Source organism: Podarcis cretensis, assembly GCF_951804945.1.
Source record: "Podarcis cretensis genome assembly, chromosome: 18".
Classification (NCBI taxonomy): domain Eukaryota; kingdom Metazoa; phylum Chordata; class Lepidosauria; order Squamata; family Lacertidae; genus Podarcis; species Podarcis cretensis.
Window position 1 is genome coordinate 9610213 of NC_137188.1, and position 22876 is coordinate 9633088.

Below are 22876 nucleotides of genomic sequence, written 5' to 3' on the forward strand. Positions count from 1 at the left end.
GCACCTAGGAAGTTTTTTGCCCGCCCTCGCGTTCCTTCCCGCGCTCGCCCCATTACCCGCAAGAACCTCCATTATCCGCCAGACTTCCCGATTCGAATTTAATCCAAGCGGCGACTCCCCGTTGCTTAACTGCCCCCGCCGTTCCTGCGCATAGCGGCTCCCACAAGCGATTTCTTTTTCTTTCCTTCTCTCTCGCGATGCACACATTCTTCAGATCCCCTTTCCCCGCCGGTGCGGTTTTAGACAAATGAGCACCTTTCGTCCTTTTTAATTTTTATTTTTGCATGTGTCTCGTTTTTAAGGTAGCACAGAATCGGAATTTTTCTATATATATCTATATCTATAAATATATAAATATATTCATCCCATATTCCTCCTTCCGGGTGACTTTTGACGTGGTGTCGGTTCCCTCCCCCCCCAAAAATACACCCCCTTCCTTATCTGTGACCCACATTCTTGCAAATCTAGGTTCTTCCCAGTATCCCAGCGGCTGATGTCCTTTTCGTTATTTCGTCCTCACCCCCTGAAAGGTTTGAGTTGTGGGAAAGGGGAGAAGGGTGGTAAGGGGGGATAAAAATACGACAATTCTCAACCCCCCCCCCCTCCTCACTTCTTAATGTTTTTGTTTGGAACTCTCCCTGTTGTCGTTTTATTTTTGAAAAGGATACTGCAACTTTGTCTTCTCTTTCTGTAAGCTAGCTTGACTCTTTATCCCCAACCCCATTTAACGAAAGAAATTTTAAGACAAAAAAGAGAGAGAGATTTTCGTGTTTGTATATATTCCTTTAGAGGAAGAGAGGAGAAAAAAAGGAAGGAAGGAAGAAAAGAAAAGAAAAAAGAAACCTTTGTTTGCTTCATGTGTTTATTAATCACTTGACCTATATATTAAGAGGAACTGAGAGAAATTAATTCTGTATTAAGGGTGTCTTAGCTGTGCCTTTTTCAAATAAAAGAAATCCGATGGTTGGTTAAAATTGCAGCTGTTTTCCTTGTGTTGACTGTTTATTGCCACCAGAGGGAGACAAAACCTCACCCCGGGATCTGCTAGAGCTCCCCCTAGTGGGCCGGTCGTGGTAGTGCAGCTTCTGCCTGGTTGGCTGCCGGGTGCTAGAAATGAGCCAATGGGTGTCCTCCTGGCTGTCAGGTGACAGAAGTGAGCCAATGGGTGTTCTCTTGGCCCTATATAGCCTCAGGCGGCTCCTGGGTCAGTTATCCCTTGAGATAAGATGTACATACACCACCTCCTCTTGTTTCATACAGGAAATCTGGAAACTGAGACGTCCAAAAGTCTCAAAGAAAAACAACTTGCGTTAAATAGCTCTTTGACACACCATTGGCTCTCTAATTAATTTATTAATTTATTAATAATTTGTTAATTTATTAATGGTGGTGGTGATATAATATGCTGCCCTTCATAAAAATATCTCTGGGTGGTTCATGTTGTTGTTGTTGTTGTTGTTATTATTATTATTATTATTATTATTATTATTACCATTAATATTAATATTGATATACCACCCTTCATACATATATCTCAGGGTGTGGTTCCCGGAACACGTACCGTATTTTTTCGTGTATAACACGCTCCCATGTATAAGATTGCCCCCTATTTTGGGGGGCTCAAAATTAAGAAAATGGGGAGATTGCCCCCGTGTATAAAACTACGTCCCCTTTCTCAACATTATTTTTTAGTAAAAAACAACAACACCCTAGTCTCATACACGGAAAAGTATGGTATTTCTTTCACAAAATATTTATTTTTCAAACACTCTACACCGCTTGATTGGGTTTGAAACAGACAAACGTGCACACACACCCAGTTTACAAAATATAAAACAGTGAAATAATAATAATAAAATTTACAGCCCTACTTTAAAACATACAAAAGTTACAAGGCTGAAACGGATTAAAATCCACTGGGACTTTCTAAGCCTCTAGGTAGGCTGGTCTGAAGAAGAATGTTTTTTAGTATTCTTAGGCGGTTGGAGGATGGATGGCGGCTAACAGATTGAAGTTGAAACCTGACAAGACAGAAGGACTGTTTTGGGGGGACAGGAGGCGGGCAGGAGTGGGGGACTCCCTGGTCCTGAATGGGGTAACTGTGCCCCTGTGCGCAGCCTGGGAGTCATTCTGGACTCACAGCTGTCCATGGAGGCGCAGGTCAATTCTGTGTCCAGGACAGCTGTCTACCAGCTCCACCTGGTACGCAGGATGAGACCCTCCCTGCCCCCAGACTGTCTCGCCAGAGTGATGCATGCTGTGGTTATCTCCCGCTTTGACTACTGCAATGCGCTCTACGTGGGGCTGCCTTGGAAGGTGACCCGGAAACTGCAACTAATCCAGAATGTGGCAGCTAGACTGGTGACTGGGAGCGGCTGCTGAGACCACATAACACCGGTCCTGAAAGATCTACGTTGGCTCCCAGGACATTTCTGAGCACAATTCAAAGTGTTGGTGCTGACCTTTCAAGCCCTAAAAGGCCTCGGTCCAGTAGACCTGAAGGAGCGTCTCCACCCCCATCGTTCACCCCCACTGAGGTCCAGCGCTGAGGACTTTCCCACTAGGCTTGACTACATTGAGGGGAAAATGCAGGTGTAGGTGCCCCCCCCCGGGCCAATCCAGCAGGCTTTCTCCATTGCGCTCTGATAGTTAAGATCACTTGATTAGGACCTGAGTTCAAATCCCGCCGCTCGCAGCCATGATGCTCACTTGGGGTGGCCTTGGAGAGTAGGCCAAGCCAGTCGCAGCCTCTTGGCCTGGCCTACCTCTCAGGGTTGTTGCGATGACGGAATAAGGAGCGGGGACAACCGTTTGCACTGCCTTGTGCCCTTTGGAGAAAAGGCAGGATAGAAACGGATTATATACAGTAACTTCTGGGAGATGATATATAATGAGACGGAAAAAATGTTGAAATATACATCTATAAAGAAACCAGAAGTATTTTTACTGGGCATTGTAGGAACTGATATAAATAGAAAAGAATGTAAGTTGTCTTTACAGCGGTGCCCCGCAAGACGAATGCCTCGCAAGACGGAAAACCCGCTAGACGAAAGGGTTTTCCGTTTTGGAGGTGCTTCGCAAAACGAATTTCCTATGGGCTTGCTTCGCAAGACGAAAATGTCTTGCGAGTTCCTGCGGGGTTTTTTTCCTCCCCCTCCCCCTTTTTCTAAGCCGCTAAGCCGCTTAACAGCTGATCTGCTAAGCCGATAAGCCGCTAATAGCGCTAATCCGCTAAGCCGTCAATGGGCTTGCTTCGCAAGACAAAAAAACCGCTAGACGAAGAGACTCACGGAACGGATTAATTTCGTCTTGCGAGGCACCACTGTATATGCAACAACAGCAGCAAGAATATTATTGGCCCAAAAATGGAAGCAAGAAGAATTACCGACCAAAGAAGAATGGAGGATGAAATGAATGGACTGTGCAGAACTCGATAAACTAACGGGAAGGATTCGAGATCTGCGGGACCAGAAATTCACAGAAGACTGGTGTAAATTTACAGACTATTTGAAAAGTATTTGTGATGATCAGACTACATTTGTAGGTTTGCCAGAAGTTTTGTGGGGAGAATTATTGGAATTATTGCAAAAATGGATAAAGGGGAGGTTGGTTAGTTAAGATAATTAAAGGCAATATGAATTTAAGAAATGTATTAAAACGGCGGATCATCAGAGGTGCTAAGGGAAGTCTAAAAAAGATTGTATAAGTGGTGAAGTTTTGTGATATGTATTATAATTTATATGTTAAAATTAATAAAAATTATTATATATAAACTGAGTAAATACAGTAAACGAACCATTGCAGAATTTGGCCAGGCTGACCTGTTATTATGCCCATCGACGGATAAAGCCTGGCCAAATCTTGATTTTTCTCTCCTCTTTCCTCGGTTTTTAAAAAAATTATTATTCTTTTTACTGCCTGGCAGGTGGATTTGGGGGTGATTTGTCAAGGCATAGCAACCTGCCTTTCTCTCCCTGAGCATCACTAATGCAGTAGAACTGAATCTAAGAGGGAGTTGGAGAGAGAGAGAGAGAGAGAAGGAGGGACATCAATAATTGAGACGCCACTCAAGAGCTGTAAGGAGGAAAAACAAGAGCTGGAAGGATAAGGTCGAAAGCCATTGCCGCTCTTTCTGGAGCAAGGCCCTCCACAAGGACGCAGGAAGGATCACGTCCGCAAAACAAGGATTTATTTGTTTTCGAACAGAATCTCAAAGACTCGCATCGCCAGCACAAAGATTTCAGGGCAGGTTCCAAGTCCCGTTGACTTCTCATGTATAGGGACGCGTGTGGCGCTGTGGGGTTAACCACAGAGCCTAGGACTTGCTGATCCGAAGGTCAGCGGTTCAAATCCCCATGACGGAGTGAGCTCCCGTTGCTCCGTCCCTGCTCCTGCCAACCTAGCAATTCCAAAGCACGCCGGCGCAAGTAGATAAATAGGCACCGCTGCAACGGGAAGGTAAATGGTGTTTTGTGTTGTGTAGGCTCCTAGGATGTAAGTCATGGGCCCCGCCTGCTTGCCTGCTCCCTAAAATATCCCTGGTTTGCTCCTTTCTATATATAGGGTGCCGACATTCTGCATGGGACACAGGTGGTGCTGTGGGTTAAACCACTGAGCCTAGGACTTGCCGATCCAAAGGTCGGCGGTTCGAATCCCTGTGACAAGGTGAGCTCCCGTTGCTGGGTCCCTGCTCCTGCCAACCTAGCAGTTCGAAAGCACAACAAAGTGCGAGTAGATAAATAGGTACCACTCCGGCGGGAAGGTAGACGGCGTTTCCGTGCGCTGCTCTGGTTCGCCAGAAGCGGCTCAGTCCTGCTGGCCACATGACCCGGAAGCTGTACGACGGCTCCCTCGGCCAGTAAAGCGAGATGAGCGCCGCAACCCCAGAGTCGGCCACGACTGGACCTAATGGCCAGGGGTCCCTTTACCTTGACTTCTCATGATCTGGGCAATTTTGTTGATGCAGCCTAGAATTGCAGTAGCCATTTTCCCACCCAGCTGTTGACTCACAGAATCATATAAGAGCTGGATGGGACCCTGAAGTCCTGTAGACCAACCCCCTACAATGCAAGAATCTCTGTCTTCGGAGGTTTTTAAGCACAACCGTTTCCAAAGTCTGGCTTGGGCATCCTCACAAGATGTGGGCAGCTCAGAGTCAGCCAGGGACACATAGAGACTATTTTCACGCACCTTGACTTATTTTCTCCAACAAAAGCTGGGGGGAGAGAGCTGCAGACCCATGAGCCAATTCAGCCCTCCCTTCCTCTCTATCTGGCCCTCAGAAGTCTCCCCAGGCTTCACCCTTCACTGACTCTACTGTCTGAATAGAGGATAGTCCCAGAAACTGCAATTAATCCAGAATGCGGCAGCTAGACAAGGGACTGGGAGTGGCCGCCGGGACCACATACATAACACCGGTCCTGAGAGATCTGCATTGGCTCCCAGTACGTTTCTGAGCACAATTCAAAGTGTTGGTGCTGTCCTTGAAAGCCCTAAACGGGTCCATATAGTTAAAGCTATGGTTTTCCCAGGAGTGATGTATGGAAGTGAGAGCTGGACCATAAAGAAGGCTGATCGCTGAAGAATGGATGCTTTTGAATTCTGGTCCTGGAGGAGACTCTTGAGAGTCCCATGGACTGGAAGAAGATCCAACCTCTCCATTCTGAAGGAAATCAGCCCTGAGTGCTCACTGGAAGGACAGATCCTGAAGCTGAGGCTTCAAGACTTTGGCCACCTCTGGAGAAGAGAAGACTCCCTGGAAAAGAGACTGATGTTGGGAAAGATGGAGGGCACAAGGAGAAGGGGACAACAGAGGACGAGATGGTGGGACAGTGTTATCGAAGAGACCAGCATGAGTTTGATAAGACTGCGGGAGGCGGTGGAAGACAGGAGTGCCTGGCGTGCTCTGGTCCAGGGGGTCATGAAGAGGCGGACACGACTAAACGACTCAACAACAACAAGGCATGGAAGACACACAGCCCTTTCCAGACACACAGAGCAATAGCATTTCCTTCCCACACCCATCTCCGATCCACAGCCGCCACACTTTTTTTGGCAAAAACAGTAAATAGCATGATTAATAAAAGATTAGGGCGAAATGCAATGTATTAAATATTTAGATGGCGCAGATGCCAGGGTAGGTGGCAGAGGCAAGTACATCTTGCTCCTGCAATATTTCAGGGAGTGGAGGGGTCCCACATGGTGTGTCCCCCCCCCCCCAACTCACCTTTCTCTCCTGATTGTTCCAGGAAACCAGCGAAGTCATCTCTTCCAGGGGCGAGAAAAGCCTAAGCAAATATTCTTTTTTCCCCCAAATGTTTTTAAGTTCATATTCCATTTTTTAAAAAAAAAACAACACCAAAAAACCCCAACTAACAAACAAACATTTATCCTAACAATAATAATTCCATTTTTTAAAACAGTGTTAAATGACTTCCTCGAATCTCCCTAGCTGAGTTTCCATATAGTCCATTGTAGTAGTTCTTCAAAACTATTTTCACATAAGATTTACTTGGTCAAATTACATCTTCCTTTCTTTTGTTTTTAACTTTAACATAGTATTTTGCAACATCACAATTTTAAATCCTAGCCCTATTTGGTGGTGTTGTTTAGTCGTTTAGTCATGTCCGCCTCTTGGTGACCCCCTGGACCAGAGCACGCCAGGCCCTCCTGTCTTCCACTGCCTCCCACAGTTTGGTCAAACTCATCTTAGCAGCTTCGAGAACAGTGTCCCACCATCTCGTCCTCTGTCATCCCCTTCTCCTTGTGCCCTCCATCTTTCCCAGCATCAGGGTTTTTTCCAGGGAGTCTTCTCTTCTCATGAGGTGGCCAAAGTATTGGAGCCTCAGCTTCACGATCTGTCCTTCCAGTGAGCACTCAGGGCTGATTTCCTTCAAAATGGATCGGTTTGATCTTCTTGCAGTCCATGGTACTCTCAATAGTCTCCTTCCAGCACCAAAATTCAAAAGCATACATTCTTTGGTGATCAGTCTTCTTTATGGTCCAGCTCTCACTTCCATACATCACTACTGGGAAAACAATAGCTTTAACTATACGGACCTTTGTTGGCAAGGTGATGTCTCTGCTTTTTAAGATGCTGTCTAGGTTTGTCATTGCTTTTCTCCCAAGAAGCAGGCGTCTTTTAATTTCGTGGCTGCTGTCACCATCTGCAGTGATCATGGAGCCCAAGAAAGTAAAATCTCTCACTGCCTCCATTTCTTCCCCTTCTATTTGCCAGGAGGTGATGGTACCTGGAGCAGGAACCAGCTAGCCACTCCAGTATCCCTGCCAAGAAAATTCCATGGACAAAGACAACAGGCCCTATTTGCTACTCGCAAGTAATTCTATTTATGTTATCTTAACATATTTAGCTACATAATCTTTGAATTTCTTCTAATCCTCTTTGTGCTCCTCCTCCCTCTGGTCATGGACTCTTCCGGTCAGGTCGGCTAGCTCCCAAAAATCCATCATCTTCCTCTGCCTTTCCTCCACTGTTGGTACTTCTTGTAGTTTCCAATTACCGGTAAGTAAATATTCTTGGCCCTAGTCTACTCTCTTTTGAACGTAGCTCAAGCTGGTAGAGCGCTATACCTCTTCATCTCAGGGTTCGAGCCCCACGCTGGGCAAAAGATTGCTGCGTCGCAAGGGGCTGGACTAGATGAAACATGGGGTCCCTCCCAACTCTGATTCCATGCCCATTTAGCATAGACCCCTTGATGAGCAGGGAGGTGCACAGGGTCTCTGAGCACGCACAGAGTGCCCAAAGCCTTCCCAGGGATCGGCTGCAGGCTTTCCTGTACTACTACTACTACTAATAATAATAATAATAATAATAATAATAATATAATTTATTATTTATACCTGTTTCCTGCCTTCCCCAGCAGCCCTCCAATAATCAGATTTGAGTGTTCAAAGGAACCCCCCTTTATATATAACGTCTGGATAATATAATCCAAATGTTTTTGGGTTCGTTTTAAACCAAATTTTCAAGCAGATGGGAGTTTCCTCCAAGCAGCAGGAAGATGTGCATGGTCTCTGAGCGCAGACAGAGTGACCCCAGACTCCCCCAGGGAGAAGCTGAAGTCATTTCCCTTTTCCCCTCCCTCCGTTGATGGAATTCTGACTATATATCCAAACTGGGGTTGTTTTTTTCCTTTGTTCATTTTTAACCAGCCTTTAAATTTTGGAACACTTGTTGTTGTTGTCGTTTAGTTGTGTCCGCCTCTTCGTGACCCCCTGGATCAGAGCACGCCAGGCCCTCCTGTCTTCCACTGCCTCCTGCAGTTTGGTCAAACTCATGCTGGTAGCTTCGAGAACACTGTCCAACCATCTCGTCCTCTGTCGTCCCCTTCTCCTTGCACCCTCCATCTTTCCCAAAATCAGGGTCTTTTCCAGGGAGTCTTCTCTTCTCATGAGGTGGCCAAAGTCTTGGAGCCTCAGCTTCAGGATCTGTCCTTCCAGTGAGCACTCAGGGCTGATTTCCTTCAGAATGGAGAGGTTTGATCTTCTTGCAGTCCATGGGACTCTCAAGAGTCTCCTCCAGCACCAGAATTCAAAAGCATCCATTCTTCGGCGATCAGCCTTCTTTATGGTCCAGCTTAGGACAGGACATTTTTGCGGCAGAGAAAGAAGACCCATGACCCATGGCTCTGCTTCCAATAGGCTCTGGGGTTCAGACAGAAAGTTCTGTGAGGCCACATTTCAAACCCCCAGGCCTTGTGGTCCTCACGGCCGAGTGAGGAGCGGGAAATTCCAGTGCTTTTTTCCTGGGGGGTACGCATACCCCTAAACATTTTGCGAATCTAAGTCTGCCCGCATTGCAGGGCAGTACTTCAATACCGATGGCAGAAAGTGAGGAGGAATTAAAGAACCTTTTAATGAGGGTGAAAGAGGAGAGCGCAAAATATGGTCTGAAGCGCAACATCAAAAGAACTAAGATCATGGCCACTGGGCCCATCACCTCCTGGCAAATAGAAGGGGAAGAAATGGAGGCAGTGAGAGATTTTACTTTCTTGGGCTCCATGATCACTGCAGATGGTGACAGCAGCCACAAAATTAAAAGACGCCTGCTTCTTGGGAGAAAAGCAATGACAAACCTGGGCAGCATCTTAAAAAGCAGAGACATCACCTTCCAACAAAGGTCCGTATAGTGAAAGCTCTGGTTTTACCAGTAGTGATGTATGGAAGTGAGAGCTGGACCATAAAGATGGCCAATCGCTGAGGAATGGATACTTTTGAATTCTGGTGCTGGAGGAGACTCTTGAGAGTCCCATGGACTGCAAGAAAATCAAACCTCTCCATTCTGAAGGAAATCAGCCCTGAGTGTTCACTGGAAGGACAGATCCTGAAGCTGAGGCTCCAAGACTTTGTCCACCTCATGAGAAGAGAAGAGTCCCTGGAAAAGACCCTGGTGTTGGGAAAGATGGAGGGCGCAAGGAGAAGGGGACGACAGAGGACGAGATGGTTGGACAGTGTTCTCGAAGCTACCAGCATGAGTTTGACCAAACTGTGTGAGGTAGTGGAAGACAGGAGTGCCTGGCATGCTCTGGTCCAGGGGGTCACGAAGAGTCGGACACGACTAAACGACTCAACAACAACAACACTTCATTATGAGTAGGAAAATTAGAGTACCCCTAAACATTTTTTTACGGTGGGGGAAAAAGCACTGGGCATTTTGAAACCCTGGTCCTAGCTCACCGGTCTTAAACCAGCCTCTTTAGAAAACCGCTTTGCACATGCACAGAGGCCGTGGCGTCCTTCCTCGTTTATTCTTCCCTGGCGTTTTTCCCAAGGCGGAGGAGGCTTTTGGTACGGGGAAAGGGGGAAATGGAGAGGAGAGGAGAGGAAGCGAAGCAGATTTTATTTTATTTTTTATTGTTGTTGTTTTTTATTGGAAGGCGGCCTTATGCTGATGGCGGGCGCTGGGGAGGTTTGGCTCCAGATCCTGGCTGCTCTTGGAGCTGGAGAAAAGAGAGAGAGGGAGAGAGAGGGAGAGAGAGAGAAAGAGGGAGAGAGGAACCATCCTTTCTCTCTGCCTGCCTGCCTCTCCTGCTAATGTTTGATTGATAGCCAGCATAAAACCTTGCCAGGGTTAGATCAATGGGGTGCAATTATAGCAGCCAACCAGTCAGGAGCGGGGAAGGCCGAGGACCCCACGTTACTTTGATTGACAGCGCAGGGAGAGGGGGGGGAGGAGGGAGAAAGGGAGGGAGGGAGAGAGAAGCACGGGGGGGGGGGGTAGCTATGCACACAAGGGCTTCTGGGAAATGTAGTCCACTGCTGCTGCTGCTGCTACTGCTGGTACCTTACTAGCGCATCAAATCTCCTTGTTCATCATTAATCGTCTGGCTATCTTGGGATGGTTTAACCGGCTTCAACCCCTCCCCCATGGGCATAGCCAGGATTTTTGTTAGTGGGGGCAGAACCCCAGTTCAGTATTTTATTCCTTTAATTTTTTTAAGGAAAAAACAAACCCGTGTATTCTATCATGAGAGGTTTTTAATTTGTTGACGATGTACAAACCGCACCTATGTGATATCTTTGAACGTGTGCAGAAATCATTGGCGTAAGTACTGTACTGTGCTCTCTGAATTATTTTTTAAAACTTGTTTTGTGTACGTATTCTCAGCTTGTACAGGTAGGTAGCTAGATTTTTTAAAAAAAACAACAACAAAACAAACCTGTCAAATCTGTATTATTTTTTTTCTGCCCATCCATGGATTGCAGAATGCCCGTGTAAATAAACTGCAACTCTGCTTGGTAAAAAAGAAAGAAAGAAAAAGTTAAGTATTTTATTGATTTGGGGCGGCCGCTACAACCATAGCACACACACACCCCCAATCCAAACTTTTAGGCAACAGGAAAAAGAAGCTATACAGTACCACTAAAACCCCACAAAGCTTTGACAGGTTTAATACATTTTAAAGAAACCTAGCCTTAAGTCTATCTCTTCCCTTTCCTGTCGATCTTTCCTCTCCCGTTTTTTGTCCGTCTGGCAAAAACCGAGCCCCATAGGCTGTGCAAAACGTGGGGATCCGAATTTCCGGCTGCAAAAACGATGGTTATTACAATCGGTTTATTCATCACCCCTCTAAATGAGGACGTTTGCGTATAAGAGATTTAGAAACGAGTGAAGTCAATATTTTGGGCCGTGTGTTACCCATGGGCTGTCTGTCGGGTCATATATGCAAGATAACGGGCCGTTTTGTTTATAGTGAAATCAAATTTATTAGGGGAGGAAAAGCAAAGCAAAGCAAAGCAAACAACAACAACCTGAAACAACCAACCAACTCCAACAAATCTATATAAAACAAGACTCATTTATTCTGCAGGGAGCAAAAATACGTTTAACTGTTTCCGGAAGGTGCATATTGGGTACCTGTCGTATTTTGATAGGGTGCTATTCCACAGAAAGGGGCAGCCGCACTGAAATCTCTGCTCCCATTGACTGCAAAACGGGCTTCTGAGATTTTGGGATGTTGCAGGCAAGACAGTGACCCGTTGGCTGTGCAAAGGGTAAGGTGGTCTCTCAGGAAACTACATTTGGCGAGAACGCCGCCAGGTCCCATCGTTCCGGTCCCCGGTACAACTAGAAATATTCGAAAGAATTAAACCCCTTGTCTGGGCTTCGCTACAACGGTTATTGTGGATGGTGTTTAGTTGTGGGTGAACATATCAGACGACACAGCGATTCTTCAAACAGCTCTTGTTTATTCACAGGCCAGGACAGAACTGAAGTGAAGGGCTCAGTCAGCCTGCTTATATAGAGCTCCAGTACAACGTTACTGTAACAACTTTCTAAAACTATCCAATCACTGAACGTCACTTTCGATCCCTTATTTGCATAACTATCTACAGTATTCCCCTGCTGGCCCAGGGTGAGAACTTCAGTACATACCAGATGGACCATATGAAAGAGTGTCACTCTGAAATATGTGAATGTTCAGGATATCAGCAATGGAAAGTCTTTGTGGACTTAGAGATTTGGCTATTGTGTTTGCTTTGTATATGGTCTGATGCAATGCCCTCTTGCCACACTTTTGGGCTAGTATTTTTTATTTTATTTTTATGACCCAAGGTTTTAATTTTGCACCGCTTTCGTTGCACAAGAGAGCCCCTCCGGGTGGCAAGAGTTTGCCAACGTCCGGGAAGCATCACGCAACAACTGGAACAAGGTGTGGACAGTCCAGTTACAAACCCAGAAGAATTAGTATGCTTGCTTTCCGTATTCCAGGAAGCTTTTAACGTTCGACTTTTTGTTTTTTAACCTCTTTACATTTTGTTGGAAGCCCCCGTGGATGGAACAACACAGCCAGATGGACGCGGGTCTAAGAAATAAATCATTGTTGTTGTTATTTATGGTACGAGGTTATTAATAACGTTGATAAAGGATTTTGATTTTGATTTCAAAGAAACCCGGTCCCCCAGCTGTGTAGGCCCAACTCCTTGAAAGGGCGAGAATTGAGGCTGGCGGATCTTTCGATCTCTACTTGCGGAAGCAAATCCGGTTGAGTCCATCGGACAAGTCCTCTTCCTCTGTTATTCCAGAGCTCTGGTCCAGGGGGTCACGAAGAGGCGGACATGACTAAATGACTCAACAACAAAAAAGGGTGTCAACGGGGAGCGGGGCCTGTCTGACCTCAGCTAGAAGGGATCTTCACACAATCGGGCCCACCCTACTGAACTCACACACAAGCAGAGATATGAGTAATCAGCTTAAAGCAGTGCAGACCAGCGCTTCTCCAACTAGCGTGTGCTTAGACTGTGGAACTCCCTGCCACAAGAATGTGACGGCAATCAACCTTTAGGAGAAGGAACTGGCAAATTCGTGGGCTCTGCCACCCTGCCTCCATGGCTAGGCAGAGGCCAGGATGCTTCTGAAAACCAGTTGGCAGAAACCGCAGGAGGGGAGAGCTGCTCTCGCACTCGGGTCCCGTTGAGGGTTTCTCGCAGACCTCTGGTCGGCCGCCGTGAGAAAAAGAGGAGGCCGGGCTTTTTGGGGTGCTGCAGGTTCTTATTGTGTTCTTATCGGATGGAGCAGCAATTCCACATGGAATAAAACACAGAAGCGCAAGCTGGAACATAGCTGTCAATCGTCCCTTATTTGGCGGGACAGTCCCTTATCCCAGCGCCATGTCCCGCTGCTGTCCCTTATTGATGATGTCCCTTAAATTTCCCAGGTTTCAAAGGAAGCAGCTCCTCTCCCTCACTCTCTGCCGGCCAGGGAGGAGGGAGGCTCCAACTGGGTTGCTTGGCTGCGTTGCTCACCCAATAAGGAGTCTGAGAACGACTGGGGGGTGGAGCTTGCATGCCTTGTGCCGATCAAATCGGCCGCCTTGCCTGGGGACTCGCCTTTGCTCAGCGCTTCCCAGCGGAGAGGTGACGGTGGTTTTCCTTGCTGCATCCCCTTTGCCGGGTTGCTGCGCTGTGGGAACCACCGCTTGAGGCTTCGTTTGGCTGCTGGCTGGGCTTTCTGCCTTTGGCTCAGAGGGGCTCAGAAGTTGAACATACCTGTGCTTGGAAAATCCCTTATTTTGGCTGCTGATCCCTTATTTTCGAGGCTGCTAGTCCCTTATTTTCAAATCTGTAAGTTGACAGCTATGAGTTGGAAGGGCATTGCAAGCAAATTGACAAACTCTGTGAGCTTTAAAATGACAGGGCGGTTTGCTCAGACATACAGTAAAAGGAATGTAAGGGAAACGCTCCAAATAGCCTTTGCCCTGCCCTTATACTCCCAATATATTTCTATTTTTACTTAAAAATAATAATAATAAAACATAATTTTTACAGCCCACGTACTCCCGAGCAAACAGGCATAAGGTTGCAAATATAAAACTATATGATTACGACAGGACGGGGGTTTCCTTCAAACGCTGCCTCTGCAGGGACAGACTTGATTTTAAAGGCATTTTTTAAACAATAAATATTTTTGCGAAACAAAATAAATGCAAGTAGGGAGAATGGTGGTTTCTTATCCATCTTTTGTGTTACCATCGTTTCCAACCATCCCTCTAATAATATATAAAGTTATAACTTGTTTCCATGTAAAAGGTCTGCATTTGCAAAAAAAAATGAACTTTTTTGCAGGTTTTTGCACTGGGAGGCTGAAGAGACTACAACACCCAGAATGCACCGCGGGACAACCCTCCCCAGCCCACTCACCCCGCCCTTCTCCCAGTCGTTTAAGCATTCTGCCTCTCTCCCTCCTGATTAGTCTCCCCAAGCTCTGACGTCATAGACCCATGTGGGATCCGGCTTCGCTGATTGGCTACCTCGCCCGCCCCGCTGCAGCCAATCAGCGGAAGCCTACAGTAGCAGAAGCTCAGAAAGGCAATTTAAGGTGGAATGGAATTTCCCCTTTCCACTTAGCCGGTGCTATTTTAATAAAAAGTATCTCCTGTTATACTGTGTATATAAATATATATGTTTAAATAAACTCTTTGCAGACGTTGCGTGGGACAACACTGGGGTTTTATTTCTTTATTTTGTGAAATGTATACCCCTCTTGATTGTGAAAATAAATAAGGCACTTTACCAAAGAAAAAGATAAAGCAATAAAATCATCACTAAGGAAAAATGGACAACAATAATTTAAGACACCCAGAAAGTTAAAATAGCAATAGTCTGAGTTACTGTATGATGTGGGATTACAAGAGTCTCTGCCCCAATCAGCTTACAAAACCAGCTCCTTCTTTTCAACGCGTGAACTTAAAAATATCCCGAAAATATTCTTCCCACTAACCAAAGAAAAGCACAAAGCCTTTCTCAGTCCGGTGCCTTCAAGATGCATAGATGCTGCTGTCCAGTTGAATGTTCAGGGGAGACAAGAGAAAGTTAGTCTGTGGAACTCTCTCCCACTGGAGGGAGTGCTGACAGCCAACTTGGGGGCTTGGCTTCAGAAGAGGATTAGGCAAAATCATGGCGGACATGTCTTTCGGTGGCCACAAGCCACAATGGCTCCGCTCTGCTTCCATGGTCACAGACAACGATACTTCTGAATTCCTGGGGCCAGAAAATTGCTCTTGGGCTCAGATCGTGGGTCCAAGGAGAATCTAGTCAGCCTCTGTGAGACAAGGCATGCTGAATTAAATAGGCCATCGGCCCGATCCCAGCAAGTTCTTCCTTTGTTCTTCTGCTCTTCAGTGTTCAAATAAGTTAGCCACGGTGTAAAGGTAAAGGGACCCCTGACCATTAGGTCCAGACATGGCCGACTCTGGGGTTGCAACGCTCATTTTGCTTTATTAGCCGACGGAGCTGGCGTACAGCTTCCGGGTCGTGTGGCCAGCAGGACTAAGCCGCTTCTGGCGAACCAGAGCAGCGCATGGAAACGCCGTTTACCTTCCCGCTTGAGTGGTACCTATTTATCTACTTGCACTTTGACGTGCTTTCGAACTGCTAGGTGGGCAGGAGCAGGGACTGAGCAACGGGAGCTCACCCCGTCATGGGGATTTGAACCGCCGACCTTCCAGTCGGCAAGTCCTAGGCTCTGTGGATTAACCCACAGCGCCACCTAGTCCTGGTGTACATACCATCAAATCAAATACAATCTTTTTTTAAAACAGCAACAACAATTCCCAAGGATTCATATTAACCACAGGGGTCTAATATTTAGAGCTGGACCATAAAGAAGGCTGATTGCCGAAGAATGGATGCTTCTGAATTCTGGTGTAAAATGCTCTTGAGTTAGGCTGCCCTTCTCGCACAGTCTGCTTTCAAAGTGAGCAGCTTCCTTGAAGTAACCCTGTAGCTTGCCCCCTTCACACGGCCTGCAATGCTCAGCACCCCAAGCGAACTACAGTTCTCACAAGCCGTGGCCGTGTGCTTTGAATGAATGGTGTGTAAGGAATAGAACTGCAGAGTTGGAAAAACCACGAGGGCCAGATCTAGCCCAACCAACCCTTTGCAAGGCAGGTATCTTTCGCCCATCGTGGAACTCGAACCCACAACCCAGGGGCTGAGAGTTTCATGCTCTACCGACTGAGCTATCTCAGCAGTCATCGTTGCTTCTTGTTGTAAGCCAGTTCCTGCAATGAAAGACTGACTAAATCAGAGCCCGAAACTGCTCAGGACTTTCCAGCAGGTGTTTATTCCTGTATTGCAGCACGGTTGAGATTTTGCAGGAGGCCTCGCAGCTCCAAAACAGCGAGCCGCTGTTTGTCAGCTGGCCTTCAAGAAACTGCTGTTCCTTTCTAAGAAGAGCTTGCAGGATCAGGCCAATGGCCTGTCTACCTATTGCAAGGGTCAGCAAACTTTTTCAGCAGGGGCCGGTCCACTGTCCCTCAGACCTTGTGGGGGGCCGGACTATATTTTGGAAAAAAATAATAATGAATGAATTCCTATGCCCCACAAATAACCCAGAGATGCATTTTAAATCAAAGGACACGTTGTACTCATGTAAAAACACCAGGCAGGCCCCACAAATAACCCAGAGATGCATTTTAAATCAAAGGACACATTCTACTCATGTAAAAACACACTGATTCCCAGACCGTCCGCTGGCCAGATTGAGAAGGCGATTGGGCCACATCCGGCCCCCAGGCCGTAGTTCGCCTACCCATGGTCTATAAGATGCCCCCTTGTATAAGACAACCCTGGTGGGAGTGCGTTCCACAGGGAGGGTGCCACCACCAAGAAGGCCCTCTGCCTGGTTGCCTGTAACCTCACTTCTCGCAGGGAGGGAACCGCCAGAAGGCCCTCGGAGCTGGACCTCCGTGTCCGGGCTGAACGATGGAAGTGGAGACGCTCCTTCAGGCACACAGGTTATATCCAAAGAAAGGTGTGAGGTGCTGAAGAAGAAGGAGAAATAATAGTGTGGGGGCCATACTCCCCTAAATTGCTGTTTCCAGTAGGTGTTAGAATTTAATCAAGGCTTGGGGAGTTAAACTGGATTCCAGACTCCTAATCCCTGTTCAGGAGATCATCTGGGAGATGGGCCATTAGGAGGACAAAGGAAGGGTAATGGGTCATTAAGAAAACCAAGGAGAGGAGGCTCTGTGCTAGATGGAAAATGGGTGGGACCCATCCTCCATCTCTGAGTTAGTTAGAGAACATGTACCATAGTTTAGCATTGAGAGTTGGCTGCGATGCAGCCCAGAGGTTGCAGGCTGTTAAAGGCGGCAAGCTGGAGAGAGGGCTGGAGCATGATGGCTGATTCCTGTTTGATCCTGATGCTCCAGCTGCAAGGGGAAGAGGTTGCAGGCTGTTAAAGGCAGCAAGCTGGAGAGAGGGCTGGAGCATGATGACTGATTCCTGTTTGATCCTGATGCTCCGGCTACAAGGGGAAGAGGTTGCAGGCTGTTAAAGGCGGCAAGCTGGAGAGAGGGCTGGAGCATGATGGCTGATTCCTGTTTGATCCTGATGCTCCGGCTGCAAGGGGAAGAGGTTGCAGGCTGTTAAAGGCGGTGAGCTGGAGAGAGAGAGTGCCGGAGCATGACGGCTGGTTTCTGTTTGAACCCGAGGCTCCGGCTGTAGGAGAAGCTTGTTGCATATATGAGTTGATAAACCACGGATCCTTACAAAGGGCTGCTGTACGTCTGTTAATTTCCCGGATTTTTTGGGAGGTTTTGCAAAGAAAGCTCAGCACCTTTTGTGTCTGGATTTCCCCTTTTTGACACACAGCAACCCTAACTTACGACACCCAGTTGCGACTCATTCCCAAAAGGAAACAAAAGGACTCCTGGAGTCAGAAATTGGGGAGGTGGGCAAAAATTGTTGTTGTTTAGTCGTTTAGTCGTGTCCGCCTCTTCGTGACCCCCTGGACCAGAGCACGCCAGGCCCTCCTGTCTTCCACCGCCTCCTGCAGTTTGGTCAAACTCATGCTGGTAGCTTCGAAAACACTGTCCCACCATCTCGTCCTCCGTCGTCCCCTTCTCCTTGTGCCCTCCATCTTTCCCAACATCAGGGTCTTTTCCAGAGAGTCTTCTCTTCTCCTGAGGTGGCCAAAGTCTTGGAGCCTCAGCTTCAGGATCTGTCCTTCCAGTGAGCACTCAGGGCTGATTTCCTTCAGAACGGAGAGGTTTGATCTTCTTTAAGTCCATGGGACTCTCAAGAGTCTCCTCCAGCACCAGAATTCAAAACCATCCATTCTTCAGCGATCAGCCTTCTTTATGGTCCAGCTCTCACTTCCCTACATCACTACTGGGAAAACCATAGCTTTAACTATACAGGCCTTTGTCGGCAAGGTGATGTCTCTGCTTTTTAAGATGCTGCCTAGGTTTGTCATTGCTTTTCTCCCAAGGAGCAGGCGTCTTTGAATCTTGCGGGGGGAAAAAGACACAAGAGCAATTCTGGATCATGCCAGCGGCCTGTGAGATCTGGCGTCCTGTGGTCACCTGGGAAGCCAACAAACAGCATCCGACCACGAGAGCAACACCCTCCCCTCCTGCGGTTCCCCAGCTCTAACCACTAGCCGCTACTGCCTCCCTTCCAGAAAGCGTGATAAGCCGCAGCGGTTTGGAGGCTCGTCGTTCTTCGGTTTGGAAGATCCACCTTAAGTTTCCCGTTTGAAAGATCATCTTCCCCTGGGCTCGCAATAGCAGCTCCTTTTGCAGACAGAGACTGCTGTTGAAATCCGGCCAGATTTTCGCCTGACCTTCTGTTTGCGTTCTCCCTCTCCAGCTCCCTTCCCTCCACGCACCCCACCCTGGCCAGCCGGCCCCCCCACCGACAAAAAAACCCCCCCAAACATCTCCTCCCTTTTCTTTCCACAATTGCACAAAATCTCCTTTTGCTCCCACCCCAGTGAGTCTCCTGACCCCCACATTCCAATGGGGGCGAAATTTCCTCCTCTGCTACTTCCAGCCTTCGCAAAGGAAATACTGGTTTTTGGCACGGTTTTCTTTTAAGGGATATAATTCTTTTTAATTGATTAAAAGGAAAAAACAACAACAAGCCTCTACTTAGATCTGTGGAGCTTCGAAACGGGGGGGGGGAGTTTTTTTCTCTCTCTTCCCCCCTCCTTTTGCTTTTCGAGTTATTTTCCCCCTGGATAATCTGAAAGAAGGAAAAAAAAGGAGTCTCTCCTTTTTCCTCGCGTGGGTTTTTGGGGTTTTTTGGAGGCGGGGGGGTTATCCCCCAGGATGTATCCACAAGGACGACATGCTGTAAGTATCAATATTTGGGGTGTTTTTTTTTGGGGGGGGGTCGTTGTTTGAAGGAACATGCCAAAATGTCGTGAGAAATCTGGGGAAATAATTCAAAGCAATAGCTTTTGGTGAAAGAATCTGGGTTTTTGTGTGTGTGTGTGTGTGTTTTTGGAGGGCGGGGAGAAGGGGGTTTAAACTGTGCCAGGATTTTAAACCTTTGCAGGTTAAAAAAACAAGTAGACCCTGAAACCCTAGGCATCTTTACTCAGAAGTAAGTCTGTGTTGAAGGGGGCTCCTCACTCAGGAAACCTGTGCAGAAACCTTGGTTTGAGAAGATGAATTATCCCTTGAAATCCTATTGCTTCTCTGATATACTGTGTAGCAGAGGCAGTTCTGCCTCCCAGCCCATAATTACGGATTAATATTGTGCTTAGAGTGTTGTTGTTGTGTCTTTTCGCACAGTATATTTTTCTCCAATGGGGTCGTCTCCAAAGGAATTAGGGATGTTTCAAGATGCAGTTTAAAATACCAAAAAAAAAAGAGGGGGGAACTTAGCGTTGTTTGGGGGACAGGGTCTGGCGACAAACTGAATGCGAGCCGCTAGCTGCAAAGAGCGGCAACTCACTCAGGGGTGCAACAGGGAACCTCGCTTCCAGGTAGGCATTCCTGCTGCCTCATTTGCTTCAGCGGGGGTTCCTTGATCCGGGCGCACCTGGCGGATGGTTGTGGCCGAATTAGCTTCTCCCTGCCCGAGGCTGGTTGTCAGGAACGGGGACTCGCCAAGAGAAGCGGCAGGCAGCCTCTCCCGAGGGCAGCTACTAAGGCCGAGTCTGTTTGTGGGCACAGTTCAGAACAACTCACGGGCGCAGAAATCAGTTGACCTGAAATGAACTTCCTGAGTTTTCTTTTTTTTAATTTTTAAAAATCCTGTATTTTTATGTTGCAAACTGCTCCAAGATCTTGATAATATTAATAATAATAAATAGTGCAGAGTGGAACCCCGGATCTCTCAAGTCCTAGCCCGACGCTCTAACCACTGCACAACCGCTGCCTCTTTGTCCGAAAGAGAGATGTTTTGGAATCTCTCTCTTTCATACACACACACAAATTGCGGGGTCTTCCTGCCCTACATAACTTTTGGGGCACCAACTTTTTCGGACATGGTTTTCTAGCCGCCAAGGGGATGGCACTCTTACCATGCTCAGGAGCCGTTCTTCTCTGCAGGTGGCTCCCTGGGAATGGCTTGAGGGGAAGGCAGCAAAACTGGTGAGGCTTTCAATACCCAAAGGGGTTTCTGCAGCCCCCCCCAAAGCCCACGAACAAGTTGCAGATTTCGGGTGAGCGTTAGGAAAAAGTTATTTGGCAATGGGGTCCATACCCTAGAGAAGTGGGGTCCATCCCTCGCTGGAGGAGTTGAAGGAGGCTACAAGCTGTCAGGGAATTGCAAGATTTTGGAGTTTCCTCCCTTGACCCGGGGTCAAGCCCTCTTCCCACTTTTTCGAGTCCGCTGATATTTCAGAAGGGTCTCTGAGGCTTCTTCCTCAAACGTGAGGAAGGAACCAGAGTGGGAGTCATGGGTCCCCAGCAAACTAATGTGCTGAGGGGGGAGAGCGCAAGATCTGGAAACCAAGCCGGATGAGGAACAGTCGAAGGAGCTAAGAGTACGTATAGCCTGGAGACTGAGAGGAGATAGGATAAAGGTAAAGGTAAAGGGACCCCTGACCATTAGGTCCAGTCATGGCCGACTCTGGGGTTGCGGCGCTCATCTCGCTTTATTGGCCGAGGGAGCCGGCGTACAGCTTCCGGGTCATGTGGCCAGCAGGACTAAGCCGCTTCTGGCGAACCAGAGCAGCGCACGGAAATGCCGTTTACCTTCCCGCCGGAGCGGTACCTATTGATCTACTTGCACTTTGACGTGCTTTTGAACTGCTAGGTGGGCAGGAGCAGGGACCGAGCAACGGGAGCTCACCCCGTCGTCTCGGGGATTCGAACCGCCGACCTTCGGATCGGCAAGTCCTAGGCTCTGTGGTTTAACCCACAGCGCCACCCGCGTCCCTTCAAATATCTTCAAATATCTGAAGCACTGCCGCGTGGAAGATGGAGGCAGCTTGGTTCCTCTCACTCCAGGGGGTCAGTCGTGAACCACTGGGTTCAAGTTGATGGAAAGGAGATTCCGACTGAACATCAGGAACAACTTTGGGTGGTAAGAGTTGTTCAACTGTGGAACGGACTCTCACAGAAGCTGGTTGGTGGTTTCTAAGCAGAGGTTGGGTTGCTGTCTGTCAGTGATTCTTTAGCTGATATTCCTGGGGGTTGGACTTAGATTACGGTTTGCCACACAGTGATACTTTGGTTCTCAAACTTAATCCATTCCGGAAATCTGTTCCAAAACCAAAGTGTTCCAAAACGAAGACACACTTTCCCATACAAAGGAATGAGAAATGGATTAACCCGTTCCAAACTTTTAAAAACAACCCCCAAAACAGCAACGTAACATGAATTTTACTATCGAACGAGACTGTTGATCCATAAAATGAAAGCGATAAACTATGTATAATAATAATAATAATAATAATAAATATTAGGAAGAACTTCCTGACAGTAAGAGCTGTTCGACAGTGGAATTTGCTGCCAAGGAGTGTGGTGGAGTCTCCTTCTTTGGAGGTCTTTAAGCAGAGGCTTGACAACCATATGTCAGGAGTGCTCTGATGGTGTTTCCTGCTTGGCAGGGGGTTGGACTCGATGGCCCTTGTGGTCTCTTCCAACTCTATGATTCTATGATTCTATGATTCTATGATTCTAATAATAATAATAATTTATAATTTATAATTTATACCCCACCCATCTGGCTGAGTTTCCCCAGCCACTCTGGGCGGCTCCCAATCAAGTGTTAAAAACAGTACAGCATTAAATATTAAAAACTTCCCTAAACAGGGCTGCCTTCAGATGTCTTTTAAAGATAGGATAGCTGCTTATTTCCTTCACATCTGAAGGGAGGGCGTTCCACAGGGTGGGTGCCACTACCGAGAAGGCCCTCTGCCTAGTTCCCTGTAACCTCACTTCTTGCAATGAGGGAACCACCGGAAGGCCCTCAGAGCTGGACCTCAGTGTCTGGGCTGAACGATGAGGGTGGAGACGCTCCTTCAGGTATACAGGACTGAGGCCGTTTAGGCCTTTAAAGGTCAGCACCAACACTTTGAATTGTGCTCGGAAACGTACTGGGAGCCAATGCAGATCTCTCAGGACCGGTGTTATGTGGTCCTGGCGGCCACTCCCAGTCCCCAGTCTAGCTGCCGCATTCTGGATTAATTGCAGTTTCCGGGTCACCTTCAAAGGTAGCCCCATGTAGAGCGCATTGCAGTAGTCCAAGCAGGAGATAACTAGAGCATGCACCACTCTGGCAAGACAGTCCACGGGCAGGGGAGGGGGTCTCATCCTGCATACCAGATGGAGCTGGTAGACAGCCGCCCTGGACACAGAATTAATCTGTGCTTCCATGGACAGCTGTGAGTCCAGAATGACTCCCAGGCTGCACACCTGGTCCTTCAGGGGCACAGTTACCCCATTCAGGACCAGGGAATCCTCCACACCTGCCCGCCCCCTGTCCCCCCAAAACGGTACTTCTGTCTTGCCAGGATTCGACCTCAATCTGTTAGCCGCCATCCATCCTCCAACCGCCTCCAGGCACTCACACAGGACCTTCACCGCCTTCGCTGGTTCTGATTTAAAGGAGGGGTAGAGCTGTATGCAGTCACACAATCAATCCATCAGTAGCTGAACTGGGTTCCACACAG

General features: G+C 47.6%; 1 protein-coding gene across 6 annotated transcripts in view; it reads left to right on the forward strand.

The window, feature by feature from the left end:
* Positions 1-18441: 18441 nt before the first annotated feature.
* TLE2 (TLE family member 2, transcriptional corepressor) overlaps positions 18442-22876 on the forward strand; it is a 45567-nt gene continuing 41132 nt past the window's right edge. For 4 of the 6 annotated variants that reach the window (XM_079960574.1, XM_079960577.1, XM_079960575.1 and 1 more), the window contains exon 1: positions 18447-19100. In XM_079960574.1, the coding sequence (XP_079816700.1) occupies positions 19077-19100 (24 nt within the window). In that variant the 5' untranslated portion in view covers positions 18447-19076. Of the gene's footprint in view, positions 19101-22876 lie in introns of all 6 variants that reach the window. The other 2 variants (XM_079960579.1, XM_079960576.1) reach the window with 2 other exon arrangements.